The sequence below is a fragment of the Cucurbita moschata genome, unplaced genomic scaffold (genome assembly GCF_002738365.1).
Source record: "Cucurbita moschata cultivar Rifu unplaced genomic scaffold, Cmos_1.0 Cmo_Scf00011, whole genome shotgun sequence".
In the NCBI taxonomy this organism is placed as follows: Eukaryota; Viridiplantae; Streptophyta; class Magnoliopsida; order Cucurbitales; family Cucurbitaceae; genus Cucurbita; species Cucurbita moschata.
This window is the reverse complement of record NW_019268527.1, coordinates 1,632,695-1,652,395: the sequence shown is the minus strand read 5'-3', so window position 1 is coordinate 1,652,395 and position 19,701 is coordinate 1,632,695. Positions and strand designations below refer to the sequence as shown.

The window sequence follows — 19,701 nt, the reverse complement described above, 5'->3', positions numbered from 1 at the left end:
AAATATTTATATTATTTTCAAATAATTTTAATTTTTTAATATAATTTATAAAATATTATAATAAATACAAAAATATTTATGATGTTAATTAAAAAATTAATATTATAATATAGTTTTTCAACCCTTAAAAAATATTTACTTATTTAGTTTTAGTTTTGTATTTGAATTTTGATATATATATATATATATATATATATATATATATATATATATATATATATCAAACGACATGTCGGCTCTAAATACGTTAAAGAATCGATGCTGCTCAGTTCATCTTTCTCGGAGTTCGGCCGCAATTTTCTCTGAAACCTACTCTTCTCCGCGAGACTCGAGTCCAAGTTGTTTTTCTGGATTGGAAACCCTAGTTTGTGAATTCCATATTTTGAAAGGAATTCATTTGCTTTCTGACTGATTGATCGCATTTCTCCTCACTGCCACTCCTGTTTTCGTTCATTGTGAGTTCTTAATTCGCTGTTTTATCGTTTCAATTTGGCGAAGAATTGCATATCAGATACCTGCACTACGTTCCTTGAAACTGGACTACGAATTCCACAGGTGCGTGGATTTTATTGTAGCAATTGTGGTTATTGCTGATTTTCGACCCTAAGGCTTTTCTTTGGACTGTGAGATTCTTCCTGAATTGCATACTCCGTAGTTCGAAATTTCTCTCTTCACACAATCAAGGATAAGAGAAACTTTTCCATTCTGAAGTTTTCTGTGTTATATTAGCTGCGGAAGAATAAATCCAAGTTTGTTTGTTTGTTTGTTATCTTGGACTTTCTTCAGCTGGTGTGCTTCATGTCATTGCGTTTTCAGAAGAATCTTAAGAGCATTTGTGGTGTTCTTGATCGTTGTAAACTATTTGCTTATTTTCATGTATCCTCTGCAAATTTTTCGTCTCCGCTGGAACCTTCCATTTCTATAAGTGCTAGAGATTTGCAGCAAATAATACCATCTGAATATCAGACAAAACTTTCGGATATTGATTTGATCATTTCCAAAGTTCGGGTTGGTAGCAGCGAGGATGAAGTTTTTCAGTCTCTCTTGCACGATCAAGCGTGCTACCACATACAATTCTCCCATGAACTTGTTTACAAATTGCTCCAACGATTCAAAGATGATTGGAAGTCTGCTTTGGGCGTTTTTAGATGGGCAGAGTCACTCTCTGGATTCAAGCACACACCGGATTTGTATGACGTTATTATAGATACATTGGGGAAAACAAAGCAAATGGTCAAGATGAAAGGTATGCTAGAAGAAATGAGGGAAGCTCAGCTCGTAACTCTTAATACTCTGGCTAAGGCTATGCGAAGGTTTGCCGGTGCTGGACAATGGGAAGATGCTGTGAGAATATTTGATGATTTGGGAACGTTTGGGTTGGAGAAGAACACTGAATCCATGAATGTGCTGCTTGATACTCTGTGCAAAGAGAAGAGGGTTGAACAAGCTCGACGGATATATTTGGATCTTAAGTCCCATATATCCCCAAATGCCAACACGTTCAACACGTTTATTCATGGTTGGTGTAAAGTCAATAGAGTTGACGAGGCACATTGGACGTTACAAGAGATGAAAGGACATGGTTTTCGTCCTTGCGTCATTAGTTATTCAACGATTATCCTATTTTATTGTCGTCATTGCAAGTTTAGTAAGGTTTATGCATTGCTTGATGAAATGGATGCTCAAGGATGCCCTGCAAATGTCATCACTTACACTACTATCATGTGTTCACTAACAAAGTCAGAAGAATTTGAGGAAGCCTTGCAAATTGCTGAGAGAATGAAATCTGCTGGATGTGAACCCGATACGCTGTTTTATAATTGTTTGATCCATACATTAGGGAGAGCGGGTAAAGAACGGGAAGCTATTCATGTATTCGAAGTAGAAATGCCGAGCAAGAGTGTTTTACCAAATACATCGACTTACAATTCTATGATTTCCATGTACTGTCATCGTGCACAAGAACAAAAGGCTATGAAATTGCTTGGGGAGATGGAGAAATCAGGGCTTTGTAAACCTGATGTCCAGACATATTACCCATTGCTCAAATCCTGCTTTAGAACTGGAAAGACAGACAATGTTTTGAGCAAGTTGTTGGATGACATGATAAATAAACAGCATTTGAGTCTTGATATATCAACTTATTCCCTTTTAATTCATGGTCTTTGTAGAGCAAATAAGTGCGAGTGGGCTTACCAGCTATTTGAGACGATGATCGGTCAAGATATAAAGCCGAGATACCTTACATGTAAACTGCTTCTGGATGAAGTTAAGCAGAAGAACATGGATGAAGTTGCCGAGAGGATTGAAGATATCATGAAGAAATTGTGAGCTTCTGAGTAACAAATCTGGATTTTTGTGCACGGTAGGTATAGGCGACGAAGTTGATCATCCGTGATTTTGTTATCTGAGTGTCGTCTTAATTTTAACTTGGTTGCTTGAGATGCTTCCGTTCTTACTTTGTTGGCCTCATAAGCACATGGGATATAGATCATCGGGTCGGGCGATTGGGTGTCGATGAAGTAAGTGTTGGTTTTCAAGAGGATTGATCAATTGGAATTGAAGATGTTTATGAAGAAATTGTGAGCCTTCCGAGTAGCAAACCTATGAGCTGTGAAAAAGCATACCCTTCTCTTCTGGATTTTTGTGTACGATAGACATAGGTGACGGAGTTGATCATTCGTGATTTTGTTATCTGAGTCTCGTCTTAATTTTTATTTGGTTGCTCGAGATGCCTCCATTCTCACTTTGTTGGACGATATAGATCGTCGGGTCAGGTGATTGGGTGTCGATGAAGTAACTGTTGGTTTTCAAGAGGATTGATCAATTGGAATTGAAGATATCATGAAGAATTGATGAGTAACAAACCTGTGAGCTGTGAAAAAGCATACCCTTCTCGTCTAGATTTTTGTGCCCGATAGGCATAGGCGACGAAGTTGATCATTCGTGATTTTGTTATTTGAGTGTTGTCTTAATTTTAATTTGGTTGCTTGAGATGCTTCCGTTCTTACTTTGCTGGGCTCATAAGCACATGGGATATAGATCGTGGGGTCGGGCGATTGGGGGTCGATGAAGTAAGTGTTCGTTTTCAAGAGGATTGAGGTTGCGAGTTTTCGTGACTTTTAAACTATGCAGATGAACTGGTCTATGCTTCTGGTAACTGATATGTTCAGGAGTAAATATGTTAGAAATTCCTCGCTTTTCTGATGTCATTTGTTCACTCTACAACACACCCTTGAGATGTGATGCCAAAGAACAGCCTGCAACAAACCGAGCTTTGAAGCATATTCCTTGAGAAAAATCAACGTATCATCTCATAGCTTTTTTATTTTTTTATTTTTTTTATGCGTGAGTACTATCTCACGTCGGTTGGAGAGGAGAATGAAAACATTCCTTGTGAGAGTGTGTAAACTACTCTCTAGTAGACACGTTTTAAAATTACGAGGCTGACGGGGATACGTAATGGGACAAAGCGGACAATATCAGAGCCAGTCAATGTGCCAGTGAAAACACTATCCCCAAGGTGGGTAGATGGTGAGATCTCAAATCAATTGGAGAGAGAAATGAAACATTTATTATAAGGGTGTGGAAATCGTGAGACTAACGGTGATATGTAACGGGTCAAACCGGATAATGTTTTCTAGCTAGTGGGCTTAGGATGTTACATTGAATTTAAGCCTTATTTCTGACTTCGATTTGTTACTAAAACAACACATGTTTACGAGTAAAGTCTTTCTTCATTTCTTCATTAATCTATTTTTTTGAGAAGTCACTCCAAAGTGTCTGATCGTTGTGGCCAACTAATTGTTGAGTTATTATGACACACTCAAATTTAGACGAACAAAATGTTAGTTAAAATGATGTTAGTTAAAATGTTGAACTGAATTACCAAACGTAATTTACACGATCAATTCTAACGTAGTTTATCCCGCCCTTTCGAACTACCTTTCCTTGCTTTAGGGCTGGCTAGATCAAGACTAGGAGAGATGATCTCCAAGTAGTTTATCCCGCCCTTTGAACTACCTTTCCTTGCTTTAGGGCTGGCTAGATCAAGACTAGGAGAGATGATCTCCAAGTCAACATTTTGTTTATTTATTGTTAATATGAATATATAACGAATTCAAATGTTTATATTTTAGATCAAGGAGTTAGATGTTCGAATCTCTTGCTAAAAAAACTAAATTTAAAAATGTCTTGTCCAAAGATATTTTTAAAAATTATGAGTAATTTAGTTTTTACAATAAATATATATTATTTTAAATTTTAATTAAAAATATAATCTTTTGTAAATTAGAATTTGATAATATAAAGCTAATGTATGTTAAATTGTTGACATATGATAGAGAAAACCGACTAACCCGACCAAACAAACCCCGACCGAACCGGGCCGTTTTTATGTTTTGATAAAAACCGAACCGACTTAGACCCCATATAAGTGTGTGAAGCTCTCATTTCCCTCCAATTTCTGGCAAATCAAAAGAACAACCGCGGGAGCTTTTCAAACCCTAAGATTCCGCAGCACAGGTGCCATGGATGACGAGATCGGTGAAGAGTTCAAGAGAAGTGGTTTCACGTTCGATGAAGAGGAAGAGATTCTCAATAAATGTGAGCTCAAATTCTCATTTTTGTTTTGTTTGTTTTATCTTCATGACTGGGTACCACTGACGCGCAGCGATTCCTCCATCTTTTTGCGTTAGGTGTTACGTTCTGTGTTAATTATAGTCTAAAGCCTTCGGATATAGTTTCTAGCTGGGAAGTCTACTATCTCAACAGGTGACTGTTGCTTTTAAACCTTTTTTTTTTTTTTCTTTCCGGTTGCCATACATACAGTTTAATATCTACTTGACTTGTCTTCACTTAGAAATTCCTAGATTGTCTGAGATTATCTCGTACTGAAGGTGGAATTCTGGTTTTGTTCTTTATTTTGTGACTGTTTCTCCATTTCTAAGGAGTTTGAACTTAATTGTTTCTTGGACAGGCAATTAGATGGGTCAATTGTACAAATTGCACAGATGGATGGGTTTTTACAACATTTACAGAATGAGCAAAAAGAAGCAATCATTAAAGAGGAACCAGACCTTCATGTTTATTCGAGCAAAGATGTGGACATGTATGGAATCTTTTCGATGTTTATTTATTTTTCTGCTTTCCTCATAAGCAAGAACAGATTTCAGACATCGTAGAATGGTATAGGGCATTTACTTCTCATCATCTATAATTCATTACCCAATTATTTTGTTGTCATTAAACATACTTGGCTGCTCAACAATTTTCTGAAGTGTGACTTACTAGTTGCAATTTGTCGTCATGGATAATTGACTTTGTTTCCTTCCCAAACAAGGGCATAGTGGTAATGAGAGTTGTCTGTATCAGTTTTGATAGGGTCACTTGACAATTTATACTAAACTGTGAAACAGATATTTCCTTGAGTGCGGAAGAAATTTATAGTCCTGGTATAAACAGGCATTTTACAAGGCTTAAGGCATTGTAACAGAGTGCCATCTACTGTCATAACAGAAATAGCAAATAATAACTGTTCATAAATTATACATATGATATCACTAAGTTGGTACTTGTCTCTTGTTGAAAATTTAGTAACTTTCCCTACTCGGTTGACAAATGTCTCCAAGTATGATTATAAAATGTTAATTAAAGACTTTTCTTTTAAGGATTTTGAATGATGAGGATGAAGATCCAAAGGAAGACATTCTTAAAACTCCAAATGGGAAATCTCAGGGCCTCCACAAGGATCGATTTGATTTGACCCCTTACACAAATGAAGGCTTGTTCTCTTCAGGAAAACCTTCAAAGCACGTGACACCCTTCGGCCAAAGAACAGAAAAATTTGCTGTGAGGTTCAGCATTAATAATGTGCCTGATAAGGAGACTGCTGAGATGGAAGATAATTGCGAGAATGATGAAGATGCAATCATCAAGAAGGTTCTACCCCTGCAAGGATGCTCCCTGACAGTCCATGGATCAGGATTTGGACTTGAACCAAATTGCAGGTTCATGTATGACAGGGTTGAAGATAGGGTATCCATTATTTATCATAGCATTGGATTTGATTCTCTGGCATGACTTCAGTACATGTTCTAAAATGTTTTTGTTTCTGGTTTTATAGTTTAATGCACTAGAAAACCGAATCGTGAAGCATGCAAAAGCTCTTGTTGCATCTGGGCTCTATGAAGAAGTAGTGGACCCTACGGTTGCTTCGCAGGTAGTTTAATTGCGGTCTTGCTTGATATCTCTCTGAAATTAAGTGTATGTAAAATTTTGATTATGATCTAGGGTGGTTAAGGTTTTAGGATTTATTCTTCAAATCCAAGTCAGTCCATCTAGCTGTTTATGTTTTGACTTTTATCCTACAATTTTATGACTGCACATTGTGATACACTTTGTCTGAGTAAATGCTTAGTTTGTTCGGTGATAGCACAAAACTAAACGTGTGATCTTGTGTCAGAAAAGCATGTTTGCAGTAGGCATGATTTGTTGTGATGGTGATGGACACTTGAACGATAAGTCCACCATGTTGCAAAGCAGGTATAATTATATATTGTTTATTTTCATGCTGTCTAAGTGCTCTGCTTTTCTATTACCACCAATGTTTCTGTTTTTGAAGTAAACAATACAAACAAAATATTTCTGGTAGTTATGTTGTCTACTGAACTTTAAGATTTGTTTGTTCTTATTTAGTGTTGAACACTCAGGGGGGCAGTGGGTTCGTTTAGAATTACAAAACTTAAGCCAGTTTTCAATCTTTCCTGGCCAGGTACAATATGCAATGTTATACTACTTGTAATATCACCCAAAAACTATACCTTACCTGGGAGAATTGAATTTGCACAGGTAGTAGGTATTGAAGGGCATAATCCTAGTGGACACTGCTTGATAGCATCCAAACTTGTAGATTCATTTCCTTTGTCTGCCACTATCGATCCCATTCTTCCTCCAGCAAAGAAGATAACTTTGGACCATGATATCCAGCCAATTAATCAACCTTCTACAGAGTCAGAATTATCAATGGTGTGTGTTCTTGTATATTCCTGATGTTTTTTCAGCCACCTTTCTTAGTAGTCGAAATTGTATCCCTACTCTTGTAGCATTTTTCTAGTTAATATCACATTGGAACAGGTTAATATTCCTGAGCTGAGTAGGTTTATTGATGCATACTTGAAATATTGTTAAACAGATTATTGCATCAGGCCCCTATACAACGACAGACAACATATTGTTTGAGCCTTTGACAGAGTTACTAGCATATGCAAAAAGAAAGCCTCCTCAGCTACTAATATTGGTAAATACTCATTCGTTTCTTTTGATTTTATGAAATAAGCTATCAATAGAACTTCTTGTCGTTGACATTTTATGTTGTTTTAGCTTGGGCCATTTGTTGATTCTGAACATTCGGATATCAAGAGAGGCACGGTAGAGATGAGCTTTGAGGAAATTTTCAACTTTGAAGTTCTCAGAAGGGTAATAATTAACATGGTATACTTGACTTTGAAATAATTTTTATGTTTTTTTTATCTTTTAATTTTGGTTTCATTTTGTTCAGGTGCAAGATTATGTAGAACACATGGGTCCTGATGCACGTGTACTTTTGATGCCATCTATTAGGGATGCTAATCACGACTTTGTTTTTCCTCAGGTATAAATTGTTGAGGCAGATCTATCAGTTTTTAAATGAATAAATTATTAAAGATCACCTTGTTCTGCAGCCTGCTTTTGACATTCCATCTGATCTTAGACTTCAGGTAATTTATTCTTGTGCTTTGAGTTTCCTCTAAATTTTATGGAGTTTCATTATCTTGAGTAATGCTTACTGTTGAACTGCCTTGGTTTTGGATCAGATATCTAGTCTCCCGAACCCAGGCATTTTGGAAGCAAATCAGGTAAAACATGGATACATCTTTGAGTTCCCAAATGAGCTTTCTATTAATTTATCGCTTTCATCAAGACTTTCCTATACTGGAAGTTTAAAGTTCTCAATCACCGGTTATCAATTAGTAGCTGGCTGTTTTAATACTATAAAATGAAAGAAAGATAGGAAAAAATGAGAGCTGGATGCTCCATTGTAGAAACAAAAAACATTAAACATTTAACAAAGCAAAAAAAAAGTAAAAGAAAGATTGATCCAACTAAGACCCTCTTGGCTTTTAGAGTCCATTGATATTCTATTTCTTACAAATGAAGAATTCATTCAGGGTATCCTGCACATGCACTTACCAAGTTTATACCATGAGATAATTTCTTAGCACTTTATTCTCATCTAAAAAGGTGAAATGGAGAGTCTTTTCGAACATTTTTGTTGAAAATTAGTATAATGGCCATGGGGTCCGTTTCTCTATTCTTTCCCTTCTCTTTGGAATTCTGATAGGGGAAAAATAACCCAATGCATATGGGAAAATCCTTTTGATTTGCTATATGAATTCCCTTCTGCACTTAATTTGATTTTTATTCTATCGTCTTAATTGGATGGAGAAAGATTGATGGGAAATGTAACAGTGTTCCGAACTATGAACAAATACACTATTCCCTCACCCACATATGATGTAGTATTCTTAAGTAGTAATAATAATAATAATAATAATAAACCATGTCATAATTTTCTGTGAATTCTGTTGTTCAAGCTTGTTTTAGCTAATCTAACGCCCCTTCACCAGAGTGGGGAATATGCTTCAATATTGACGTCTTGATTTGTTGAAACCTAGACTACCTAGTTTTCTTCATCACTGCAAACACGCGACAATGAAATAATTGTAAATTTTCAAGCATACAAAAGTGATATCCGATATATATATTGATACAGAATGAATTCTGATGTTTCCGTCGATAATGGATTTCAGGCAAAGATAGCCTGCTGCACCATGGATATCCTCAGACACCTTAGTGGAGAAGAGCTGTCAAGAAATCTAACAAAGGGAACAGCCAACGACCGTCTGAGCACACTTGCAAGTCATATCCTCCGGCAGCGCAGGCATGTCTTGTGTTAGCCATAACAATGTCGGATGGATAATCCAATGTATTAATATTGTGTTTATCTTACTTACGGTTCTCTTGTTTCAATTGTTGACAATGCACAACAGCTTTTATCCTCTATACCCCCCGGCCGAAGGAGTGCCACTTGACTTTTCGCTTGCCCCAAAAGCTCTCGACATCTCTGTAATACCCGATATTCTCATTCTTCCATCCGACATGAAACACTTCGTGAAGGTAAGTGGTCGTCCACATTAATTTTACGTATCAGTCATTTTTACCTTTTTATTATCATACATCGATTTATTTTTAGTCGAACTACGTTAAAGATGAAAGTAAACATAGACCGACGACTGAAGCTCAACCTCATATTCCTGCCTGTAAGCAAATAAAACGTACATATTAATAAGAGCTTCAATGACTTCCTAACTTTGTCAGGTTATATCTCTTGGTGAGGGACGTGCGGACGAAGAACGAGCGAACTGCGTGTGTGTGAATCCAGGAAGATTGGCCAAGGGTGAAGGAGGAGGTACTTTTGTAGAGCTTAAATACTTCGGTACGCCTGACAAGATAAACGCTGCAGTTGTCAGCATATGAACAGTGGACGTAACGACTTACCTGCTCTGTGCCATGCCAAATCTCGCCCGGTTTCAGTTTCAACACGGCGCTTAAATTACAGGTAAACTACGATTGGTTGTACTAAGATACACACTAGAGTATATGCTCTTAGGAAGTAGTGCTAGAGCATCTCGGTTCGAGTCCGAAATCAATACTGTAATTAAGCAATCGTTTCTTTCGATCTCTCCCCCGGATGAACCATATAGCCAAGAGAAACTGTGAATCAGAATTCGTTGTGAAAGAGGGGAGAAGAGCGTGTATTTTTCATGCTTAGTAGCTATTTTAGAGATCGTAAATCTGTATGTTTGCTCGTGTTGGAATTGTAATACTAAAAGATAGAGAAAGAAAGACAAAACTTTGAAAGAATTAGAGTCATTACTAGAAATCATCCACCTTCCCATCTAAAATATATTCACATTGCTATCCCATGCTTTCTACACTGATACAAACAAAAATGGCAGTTCCAATTACACCCATCCTTGAAGTCCAATTGATTCCCAGCTCACCCGCACTGCCAACATAAAATTCTCCCATCTTGCCCCCTCTTAGAATGCTGTAAAACGTATTGAAATAAGGAGCCACAAGGCACAGAGTCCTGAAACTTAGTGCAGGCTGCTACCCTTTTGTAAGTTTTTTAGTGGAAAAACACTCTTAGGGTGTGGAAACCTTCCCTAGCAGACGTTTAAAGCTTTGAGGAGAAGCCCGTAAAGAAAAGTCCAAAGAGGACAATATTTGTAAGTGGTGGGCTTGGGTCGTTACAAATAGTATCAGAGCCAGACACCGGACGATGTGCCAACCCTTTCGTTGTTCTCCGAAAGGGGTAGACACGAGGTGGTGTGCCAGTAAGGACGTTGAGCCCCAAAGGGGGTGATTTGGTGGGGTCCCACATCGGTTAGAGAAAGGAATGAGTGCCAGCGAGGACGCTAGGCTTCGAATGGGGTGGATTGTGATGTCCCACATTGGTTGGAGAAGAGAACAAAACACTCTTTATAAGGGTGTGGAAACCTTCTCCTAGTAGACGCGTTTTAAAGTCTTGAGAGGAAGCCCGTAAGGAAAAGTCCAAAAAGGTCTGTATCGAATTCAATTTGACAAATTGTGAAGACGTAAATGAAGTTACGTGGATAAAACGGTACGTAATGAAAAAGATCCATCGAGAAATAAGCTATACGTTGCACTTAAGAACAAGGCACTAGTGTTCAAAGTGGCGAAATCGCCCACGTTGGGGGCTTGATGGCCATGAAGATGACGGGATTGTCATGGACGAGTGAGATAATCTTGAAACAACATTTATTCGTTATATTATTGAATTTTATGTCTAAAAAATACTCTACTAGATCTATAAAATTTAAAAGAACGCTAGAACAATAAAAAAAATAAAAAAAATAAAAAAAATTTAAGAAACTTGCATCATTTGAAATACTTGTATGGTTATCCCAAAAATGATCTCTTTGTGTTTTTTTAAACCATAGTGGGCCTGGGCCCGAAGTTGAAGCAACGAAAAGGTGGGCCTGGGCCCGAAGTTGAAGCACGAAAAGGTGGGCCGGCCCAATGAAGATACAATAGCATTTGGCGGGAAAACTGATATCGGGCAAGCTAGGAAACCTTCGACACTTCTTCATCCGTTGCTCTCCCTCCAATTTTCCGTCGCCATTACCCGACATGAATTCCGATTCAGACTCAGATTCAGATGCTTCTCACATCTCCGCCACTCCTCCCAGAGATTCAAATCCGCCGCCGCCGCCGTCTTCTTCAGTTACTCCGTTCACGTCAGCTTTCAATGCCAAGTGTAAGTTCAGTAAAGCCACTTCTTCTCTGGCACGTACCAGGTCGAAACCTGGAAAACACTCCTCCAGAGTTGCTAAACCGTCTCCACCGCCTGATACGAAACCCTCCGAGGAAGAATCGCTTCCCGACTGGACTCCCCTTCCAACTCTGCCATATCAAATCCGTCGGGCTTCGGATCAGAGTCGTGGAGTTTCGTCCTCCGAATCTATCGAGATGCTTCCAGCCGGGTTCTTTTCAAAGTCGTCATCGTTCTTGAAATTCCGTGGATCCTGTCTTAATTTTGAGACTTCCGAGGATAATCGGCCTTTATCGGAGCTGAGCCAGCAGAACAATGTTGAAACTGAGGTCGCTGGTTGTTCAATGGCTGATTGGGGGTCAAAAGATAATTCGTTTATTCCCGGGAATCCGGTGAAACTCGTTAGGAAATATCCTAACTTGATTGGAGCCCACGTTCCTGCTCCGCCAGTCAAAGTGCGCAAATGTGGAGGCGAAGGCAACTTTGTGAAACTTAACTTGAATGGTAGGAAGCGAAAGTTTACTAAGAAATTCAACCGGAGAAAGTATGGCGAGCGGAGTAGTTATCGGTCCCATAGAAGGACTAAGATGAACTTGAACAATGAAGATTGCCACGAGACGGCTAGTTTCTGCGATGAAGATGGTTTGGTTACAGAAACAACGCAACATCCACAGAAGCAGGGCAATGGAGGAGCGAAATTTGATCCCGTTTCTATTGAAGAGACTTTATCCAATGTGCGAAATGACCCATCTGATGATAACTTGGTACAGTTGTTGAAGTTAGCTTATGGATACGATTCTTTCCAAGAAGGGCAGTTAGAGACTATCAAAATGGTGCTGGCCGGGAAATCAACGATGGTTGTTCTGCCCACTGGTGCCGGTAAATCAATTTGTTATCAAATATCGGCAATGGTTCTACCTGGGATCACCGTTGTTGTTAGTCCTTTGGTGGCATTAATGATAGATCAGATAAAACAATTGCCGCCTGTAATTCAGGGTGGTTTATTATGCAGCAGTCAGGTAGTCGCTGCTCTATTTCTCTATCAAGCTTTTTAAACGTTTTTGCTTTTGTATGATGACAGTGTGAAAGAGTGAGAAAATTTACTTGATCATTCCTTTGTATTTGTAGAGACCTGATGAAGTATCTGAAATAGTGAGGCTGCTTATCCAAGGGTCAATGAAGGTACATTAATGGGAAAATTCACATCCTTTTCTCTCTCTATTGCAAAACATTATCGTGAGAACAACTGCATTGATTCGTTATCTTGCATTTAAATGTTACAAGTATTATTTGGATGAGTGTTAGAAATCACGACTCTCCACAATGGTATGATATTGTCCACTTTGAGCATAAGCTCTCGTGACTTTGCTTTGGGTTTCCCCAAAAGGCCTCGTACCAATGGAGATGTATTCCTTACTTATAAACCCATGATCATTCCCTAAATTAGCCAACGTGGGACTCCCTCCCAAGAATCCTTTATAGTTGGAATGTCATCAGTCATGGCGTGGTTAAGTTCTTATATGTATTTTCAGGTGCTCTTTGTTTCACCTGAAAGGTTTCAGAACCCAGATTTTCTGTCAATGTTTTCTAGCGGCTTAGTGGTATCTCTTCTTGTGGTGGATGAAGCTCACTGCATATCTGAATGGCAAGTTGATTCCCTATTTGAACCGTGATCGGCATCATTTTCTTATTTAGACACTCCACTTATGAGACCTCTGGCTTTCAGCATTTGCTATGGCATGAATGAACTAGTCTAAGTTATTCAATTTGATATGACCAGGTCACACAATTTTCGACCTTCATATATGAGGCTTAGAGCATCTCTACTTCGAGCTCAACTCAACATTAACTGCATTCTTGCAATGACTGCAACGGCAACTACTTCAACTATGCAAGCAATTATGACTTCATTAGAAATTCCTTCAGATAATCTCGTTCTGAAGACTACAGTTAGGACAAATCTACAATTATCAGTATCAATGAGTACAAACAGGCAAGTATTAAATCTTGGGAGTTGATTTTTCTCCTTCTTAACCACTTTTATTTTATCGTATGGATCCTTTTAATTAACACTTCCAATGTTTCAATTTGATTTGGTGATGTGCTGAAAATAAGAGTGAAAGATCTACTTAAGCTAATCAAGTCTTCTCCCATAGCCGAAGTTCGGAGCATTATTATCTACTGCAAGTTTCAGGTTTGTTTCTGTCAGTAATTTATTATCATAATACATAGAAGTTTGAATGCAGCTTAAGCTCACCCTCTAGGTCTGTAGCTGTCTTTTGAGTGAGTGTGGAATGAAACGCTCAAATTAACATTATTATGTCTTTTCCCATTTATTTCATTTTCTGAATGGGCCAATTTTGTCATTAACTTTGAACTGTTTCGTTCCTACGTAATTAAGTATTTTTGCAGAGGAAAGTTTGGTTGAACCCTTAGCTGATCTGTAGTTGTTTGTTCGTCATTTTGCACAGTGACCTGATAGTGTTTCTCAATTTTCATTAATTGTCTAGATAAATTTTGTAACTTTTAGTTAGCCATGACTGCTTCTCTGCTCTGATGCTGCAGTTGGAAACTGACTCGGTAAGCAGATACTTGTGTGATAATGGCATCTCCGCAAAGGTTACTTCTGCATCTTAGCTAGTTATGAATAACAACTACTATTACCTTTTTGGGGGAAATTTGAAAAGTAAATCTGATAGGTTGCTTCCTATTTTGTTAATTAGAGTTATCACAGTGGTCTTCCTGCTAAAGATCGCAAACACATACAGGAGAATTTTTGTTCAAACAAGATTAGAGCGGTGAGATACCATATTCTTCTATTATTTGTGTGAATGTATGCATATAAATGTTATGAATAATTATTTCCTCTCTCAATGCATTGACTGACACTTTTTCTAAAGGTTGTTGCTACTGTGGCTTTTGGCATGGGACTTAACAAGAGGGACGTTGGCGCTGTAAGAATCTAGAGAGCATTTTCAAATTGTTTTATTCCTTATTTGTGTGAGGATATTCCTGATGTATTGAAGTGGTTGACTAGCAATGAAAGAGTAGTATGAACATCTTTCTGTATTGGATCCGCTCATCTCTCTAAAGATGCTTCATGTCAGGAATGTCAGATTTTTTTTTAAAAAAGCATGTGCTTGATTTTTTATTTGTACCAAAAAGGAGTGCTTGATCTGATTTTGAAGTCAGTTGAATGCATCAATGCCACATCCTTGTGCATGTAATGTAATAAATAGTTAGCTGTGGAGGATTACAATAACGTGAAATCACTTAGATGGACCACATTGTACATTAGATAAATGTCCCAGGCACAAATTTAGCTTTTATTGGTTTTGGAATATTTGTACTATATGAACGATGATATCTAAACAGTAAAAAAGTAAAGTTACATTGTTTCAGGTAATCCATTATAGCATGCCGGAGAGCTTGGAGGAATATATTCAAGTCGGTAGCTTCTTCTAGTATTGTTCATTTTCTAATATGTCATGTATGTTATGAACATTCTATATAGATTAATAGTACACTTATTGCAGGAGATAGGGCGTGCCGGCCGTGATGGTAGATTATCCTACTGTCATCTATTTCTTGACAATGACACATATTTCAAGCTTCGAAGTCTTATGCACAGGTCATGTGATATAAAATTTCTCGTTTTGTTAGCTATTCAAGGATTATATATTCTGGAACTGATTTGAAGAATTGTATGAACAGTGATGGAGTTGATGAATACAATATAAACAAATTCATCAGTGAAGTGTTCTCCGAAAATAAGTGTGGAAAAGTGTATTCAATGGTCAAGGATCCTGCATCTCGTAAATTTGATATGAAGGAAGAGGTCACTTTCTTCCACTGTTTTTGCAACCATCTAATTTATTTACTTTAGAGCATTGAGGTGACAAACTTAACTGTTATTATCGCCTATGGGATATAGTCACAATTTCAAATGAATATACATTGGCTGTGGTGTTTGCAAATTAAGTATTAGGAAAATCTAGCATCATGGAAATCTTTTGCTAGTTAGAAACTCCATTAACCTGTTAGGAAGAATTGATGTAACAGCACTACTTACAATTTGGAGAAACATGGCTCAATTAAGAGAAAAAAAATCAAGAAAGGGAGTAGAACCACGCCAATTCTTTTGCGGGAAGGATTCTAACTCTCCCATCAACGTAAGGAACCAAAGCAAGTTGTAGGATGCTGAAAAACAACTACATTCTAGAAGTAGATTCTTATGCGTAATTCAAGTCTGAGTTTTAGTTGGTGACCAAAACATATAAACTTTTTGAAAAGTTAGAAGCCATCTCAACTTAAATCACTCTACTGTTCTTCCATTACCGTGTATCAAGTCCTTGTATGCAACTTTTTCATCCCTACATATTCTTCCACATGTTCATTGCTTTAGAAATTTATCAAGTAATATAATGATGATGTAAATATAGAAGCCATGGAGATCTTTTAACTGCTGGAATTTTTTTTAGTGAAAATGGAACCTCCTTACCGAACTTATCCATTATTTTTTTTAGTAGAAGTTGTGTTCTCACTTGGTTTGATCTCCGACAGGTGATGATTACAATTCTAACATACTTGGAGCTCGGAGAAATGCAATATTTGCGCTTACTTCCTCAGTTAAATGTGACTTGCATTTTGAACTTTCATAAGGTTAATCTTCAATGATTCTTTTCTCTCTCACTTCCTGACTATGAAAGCTTAATTAATTTTTTGATTGCTTCATGACTATGGCTATTATAGTTCCTACAGCCTTTTACTAAATTAATGGTATCATTCCTGATAGATGTTCAGTATCTCAGCATATATTGATCCATCTACTTGTGTCATGCATTTGAAGAATGTAAATATTCATGATATATTGCAGTCAATATTTGGAGAAAAGGGAAAAAAGGGTTAGGATAGGTTTGTTTCTCGGTGCTTGATGATTTTGCGTATTCTATGTTTGGTGCAGACTTCACCAGCGATGCTTGCTGACAAAGATATCATTGTTGCTGAAATTTTGAAGAAGTGAGTACCTAGTTTTGATCTCGACCAATCTAATGCTATGCACTATTGGGAGAAATTTATGCTTTTTGGATCAGGCTATTAAACTTGGGAACTTTAGGTCTGAAACTAAGCAAGGGCAGCATGTTTTTGACATGCTCACGGTGGTCAATAGCATTGGGATTTCAGCTACCAGTCTCTCAAATCATTTGCAAAATCTCAAGGTTCGGATGGTTTTAAATGGAAAGCTCAGCATCTCCTTTATTTTCTTTTCATTCCATATTTACAACAGTTACTGTTTAAGCTTTATTCCAATATAACCTTGCATTTTAAAATATTGTTACTCTCAACTACTCCATTTATCAGTGTTTATCAACTTTGAATAATATATAAATATTCAATTTTGAAGAATTGAAGATGAGTGAGTGCATGTGAAAATAGACCCTTTTCCAATTTTATCTATGCAGTTGCATGCATGAATATAATTTAGAAAGATGTTGGACTAATTGTTCATCGATATTCTGCGGATGCAGTATGCAACTTTGGTTTCAATAATCCTTGAGAAGATTTTTGGCGATATGTCGAGCGATTTAAAAAGTTATTGAGAAGTTATATCATGTGTTGTATTCTTTTGCTTTTGTAATTTTGTCTCTATTATCCTCTATTTCTTTTATGTAACAAAGTTTCTTTCTTATACTCTTTTAGTTGAAGGGAGAAATCACATACGAAATGAAGGATCTGGCGTACTGTTATACAATTTTGAAATATCCTGAAGATTTTTGTTCTATGTCAGCACATCTTAGAAAATGGTTATCCGAGATTCAGACTAGTAAGGTTGTTGATTCTGACTTTACTATGCATTTTTTAATCTATTTATGTGAGTCTATTTTGGAGGTTAGCATGTTGATCATGTTTCCGTAGTCAGCATAGAAAGCAATTCCCCTACATAATACCATAACAGATGGCCGTGATACTACCACAATTAGAGCCTTTTTTTGATCTATACTTCTCATCCACTAAAGTTTTGATTCACTTGCACCTATTTTTCATTCATGAAAACTTGAAAGAATTGGTTCATTATGTCTGCTGATTTGTATTTATTCACCCAAAGCACCAAATTTTTTGTTAAGATATATTGTTGTTACCTTCCATTTTCAACACCTTTGGGCCAAAGCTCTGTTGTTCTGACTGGGTAATTTACGTGCAAGCTAGCTCATCTACTCGTGAGTGTGTCCCCTCGTAGATCGACATTTGGGAGGATGTTGTATGTTTTTCTTTAAATCAAGCCGACATGTCTAGGGGTTGTTTTTGTTTTCAGGTTAGGAAACTGGACGCCATGTTTGATGCGGTGACTTCCGCTGTGAATTTGTGTGAAAAGAAGACTCAGGGCTGCTTTAACTATGAGCAAACACCATGCTTAGAAGGAAAGATTTGTTCTTATTTCCAGGAGGGTGATAATTATGATATTCCAAATAAAATGAACCAGAGCAGGTATGTACAGTCACTATTTCTGATATACAGTTAGAAGAAATGAGAAGAGATTTCGACCCAAGCCCACCGCTAGTATATATTATCCTCTTTAGGTTTTTTCTTTCGAGCTTCTCCTTAAAATTTTTAAAACGCATATGTTAGATAACCGATGGGGGATCTCATAGTCCACCTTCCTTCGGAGCCCAGCGTCCTCGCGGACACTCGTTCCCTTCTCCAATCGATGTGAGACCCCTCAATCCACAACATTCTTGCTGGCACACCGTCCCATGTAAGGGCCCAACGTCCCTGCTGGCACACCGTCCCGTGCCACCCCCCTTTGAAGTTTAGCCTCCTTGCTGGCACATCGCTCGGTGTCTGGCTCTGATATCATTTGTAACGGCCTAAGCCCACCGCTAGCGGATATTATCCTCTTTGGGCTTTCCCTTTCGGGCTTCCCCTCAAGGTTTTTAAATCGCATTTGCTAGGAAGAGAGGTTTTCACACCCTTATAAAAAATGTTTCGTTCTCTTTCCAACTGATGTGTGATCTCATAAGTAGATTATTCATGCAATACTATAAATTCTTGTTCTTGTTCGTTTACTACGTACATGAGGTATATAATCGTGCTAACATCAATACTATTCATGTGCAGCCCATTCCTCCGAGCAGATATAAAAGTGAGGGCTATACAAATGCTTAATGAGATCATTTTCAACGGGTCAAGGCTCAGCTATGTTGAAAAGGCTTATACTTTTTGCTGTAACAGGTCTTTTTGCAGAGCAACTCACAGGCTAAGTTCACTCCCAGGGCCGTTGCAAGGATTATGCATGGCATTTCGAGCCCCGCTTATCCTTCAACAATATGGTCAAGAACTCATTTCTGGTAACCAGATTTCCTTTTTAGTTTCAATCAAATTCTCTTACATCACCATTAGCGAATACTTAGCTGACGAACCACCTTTAGATCACGCCCACCATGCCAAATATGAATTTGTCTAAACTTGTAGGAAGAAAGGAAGTCTGTCACCATAATAAATAAAACATTTCAAAATCATAATTTGCCAAACATATAAGCAACCAATCTGATTGTAAGCATTTGGGATGACAGGGGTAGGTATACACAGGTCGATTTCTCAGTAATAATGGAAGCAGCTACGTTAGAGCTCTTAAATTTTGTCGGGAAGGACGTCACGTCCTAGCTATACATGAACAGATAGATCTTTTTCAAAACTGTTGTTGAGCATCTAGATCCACAGACATAGCAGTTGGGTGATTCAAAACTTGGTCATCTCATTCTCATCAATCTACCATTGCCATGATTACCACTTAAGTAGTTAAGAAGCAGATGGTCCATTTTGTTGTTGGCCGAGCCTAATGATCAAGAGGACAAACAAGATCGATTTCAAGAAAGGTAGATTAACTGAATCACTGACAGAGACTTTCATAGATTTTTCTTAACGTTCTGTCAGCTGTGAATTAATTTGTTGTTCGCAGGAGAACATATTGGAATCACAAGGGATGGAGTTCATCAAGTTTTCTGTTGGTTTTTGTACAAAGTTATTGATTACTAAGCCCCATTTGCCTTGTTCATCTGTACTTCCTGCAACTAATGTAACTTATACCACAAGTAAAGTAAAAAAAAGAAAAATTAAAAAACTAGGAATAATTATGCCTTTTTTATTATTTTTTATTATTATTTTATAATCCTTGAATTTTATAATTTATCCAAATCTCTGTTTTTTATTTATTTTTTATTTTTTCTATTGAGGGCATGGAACATTCTAGAATCTCTATTTGTTTTCGTTTAGTTTAAAGAATTTGGGGGGGGGGGGGGGGGGGG

The 19,701-nt window shown here is 37.5% G+C and overlaps 3 protein-coding genes across 5 annotated transcripts; all 3 read left to right on the top strand.

The window, feature by feature from the left end:
- The first annotated feature begins 262 nt into the window (after window positions 1–262).
- LOC111449323 (pentatricopeptide repeat-containing protein At3g04130, mitochondrial) lies at window positions 263–3,717 on the top strand. Of its 2 annotated transcripts, none has more exons than XM_023089171.1 (2): window positions 263–555; window positions 787–3,717. In XM_023089171.1, the coding sequence occupies exon 2, from the start codon at window positions 799–801 to the stop codon at window positions 2,329–2,331; it is 1,533 nt and encodes a 510-aa protein (XP_022944939.1). In that variant the 5' UTR covers window positions 263–555; window positions 787–798; the 3' UTR covers window positions 2,332–3,717. The 2 variants fall into 2 exon arrangements, with proteins under 2 accessions (XP_022944939.1, XP_022944940.1); XM_023089172.1 differs by having other exon boundaries at window positions 263–2,337; window positions 2,594–3,717.
- Window positions 3,718–4,451: 734 nt separating this feature from the next.
- On the top strand, window positions 4,452–9,985 carry LOC111449321 (DNA polymerase alpha subunit B). The gene is made up of 16 exons (XM_023089170.1): window positions 4,452–4,605; window positions 4,698–4,773; window positions 4,979–5,110; window positions 5,670–6,036; window positions 6,125–6,220; window positions 6,464–6,543; window positions 6,697–6,772; window positions 6,850–7,026; window positions 7,193–7,297; window positions 7,381–7,476; window positions 7,559–7,651; window positions 7,722–7,757; window positions 7,854–7,895; window positions 8,850–8,980; window positions 9,090–9,216; window positions 9,418–9,985. The coding sequence occupies exons 1-16, from the start codon at window positions 4,530–4,532 to the stop codon at window positions 9,574–9,576; spliced, it is 1,869 nt and encodes a 622-aa protein (XP_022944938.1). The 5' UTR covers window positions 4,452–4,529; the 3' UTR covers window positions 9,577–9,985.
- A 1,221-nt stretch (window positions 9,986–11,206) lies between these two features.
- LOC111449514 (ATP-dependent DNA helicase Q-like 5) lies at window positions 11,207–19,503 on the top strand. 2 transcript variants are annotated; one of them, XM_023089430.1, is made up of 20 exons: window positions 11,207–12,417; window positions 12,527–12,580; window positions 12,931–13,043; window positions 13,179–13,391; window positions 13,514–13,592; window positions 13,964–14,017; window positions 14,122–14,196; window positions 14,299–14,352; window positions 14,801–14,845; window positions 14,935–15,029; window positions 15,113–15,236; window positions 15,962–16,060; window positions 16,362–16,417; window positions 16,515–16,617; window positions 17,099–17,227; window positions 17,712–17,884; window positions 18,515–18,539; window positions 18,629–18,744; window positions 18,970–19,272; window positions 19,356–19,503. In XM_023089430.1, the coding sequence occupies exons 1-19, from the start codon at window positions 11,257–11,259 to the stop codon at window positions 19,058–19,060; spliced, it is 2,859 nt and encodes a 952-aa protein (XP_022945198.1). In that variant the 5' UTR covers window positions 11,207–11,256; the 3' UTR covers window positions 19,061–19,272; window positions 19,356–19,503. The 2 variants fall into 2 exon arrangements, with proteins under 2 accessions (XP_022945198.1, XP_022945200.1); XM_023089432.1 differs by lacking the exons at window positions 18,515–18,539; window positions 18,629–18,744; window positions 18,970–19,272; window positions 19,356–19,503 and having other exon boundaries at window positions 17,099–17,268; window positions 17,340–17,846.
- The last annotated feature ends 198 nt before the right edge of the window (window positions 19,504–19,701 follow it).

Bases quoted from the DNA above. Each gene is read 5' to 3' on its own strand.
- LOC111449323 (XM_023089171.1), top strand. From the start codon at position 799: ATGTCATTGCGTTTTCAGAAGAATCTTAAGAGCATTTGTGGTGTTCTT.
- LOC111449321 (XM_023089170.1), top strand. From the start codon at position 4,530: ATGGATGACGAGATCGGTGAAGAGTTCAAGAGAAGTGGTTTCACGTTC. The intron at 6,221-6,463 runs GTAGTTTAATTG...ATCTTGTGTCAG, and splicing joins ACCCTACGGTTGCTTCGCAG to AAAAGCATGTTTGCAGTAGG. The intron at 7,758-7,853 runs GTAATTTATTCT...GTTTTGGATCAG, and splicing joins CATCTGATCTTAGACTTCAG to ATATCTAGTCTCCCGAACCC.
- LOC111449514 (XM_023089430.1), top strand. From the start codon at position 11,257: ATGAATTCCGATTCAGACTCAGATTCAGATGCTTCTCACATCTCCGCC. The intron at 13,392-13,513 runs GCAAGTATTAAA...GCTGAAAATAAG, and splicing joins GTATCAATGAGTACAAACAG to AGTGAAAGATCTACTTAAGC. The intron at 13,593-13,963 runs GTTTGTTTCTGT...CTGATGCTGCAG, and splicing joins TTATCTACTGCAAGTTTCAG to TTGGAAACTGACTCGGTAAG.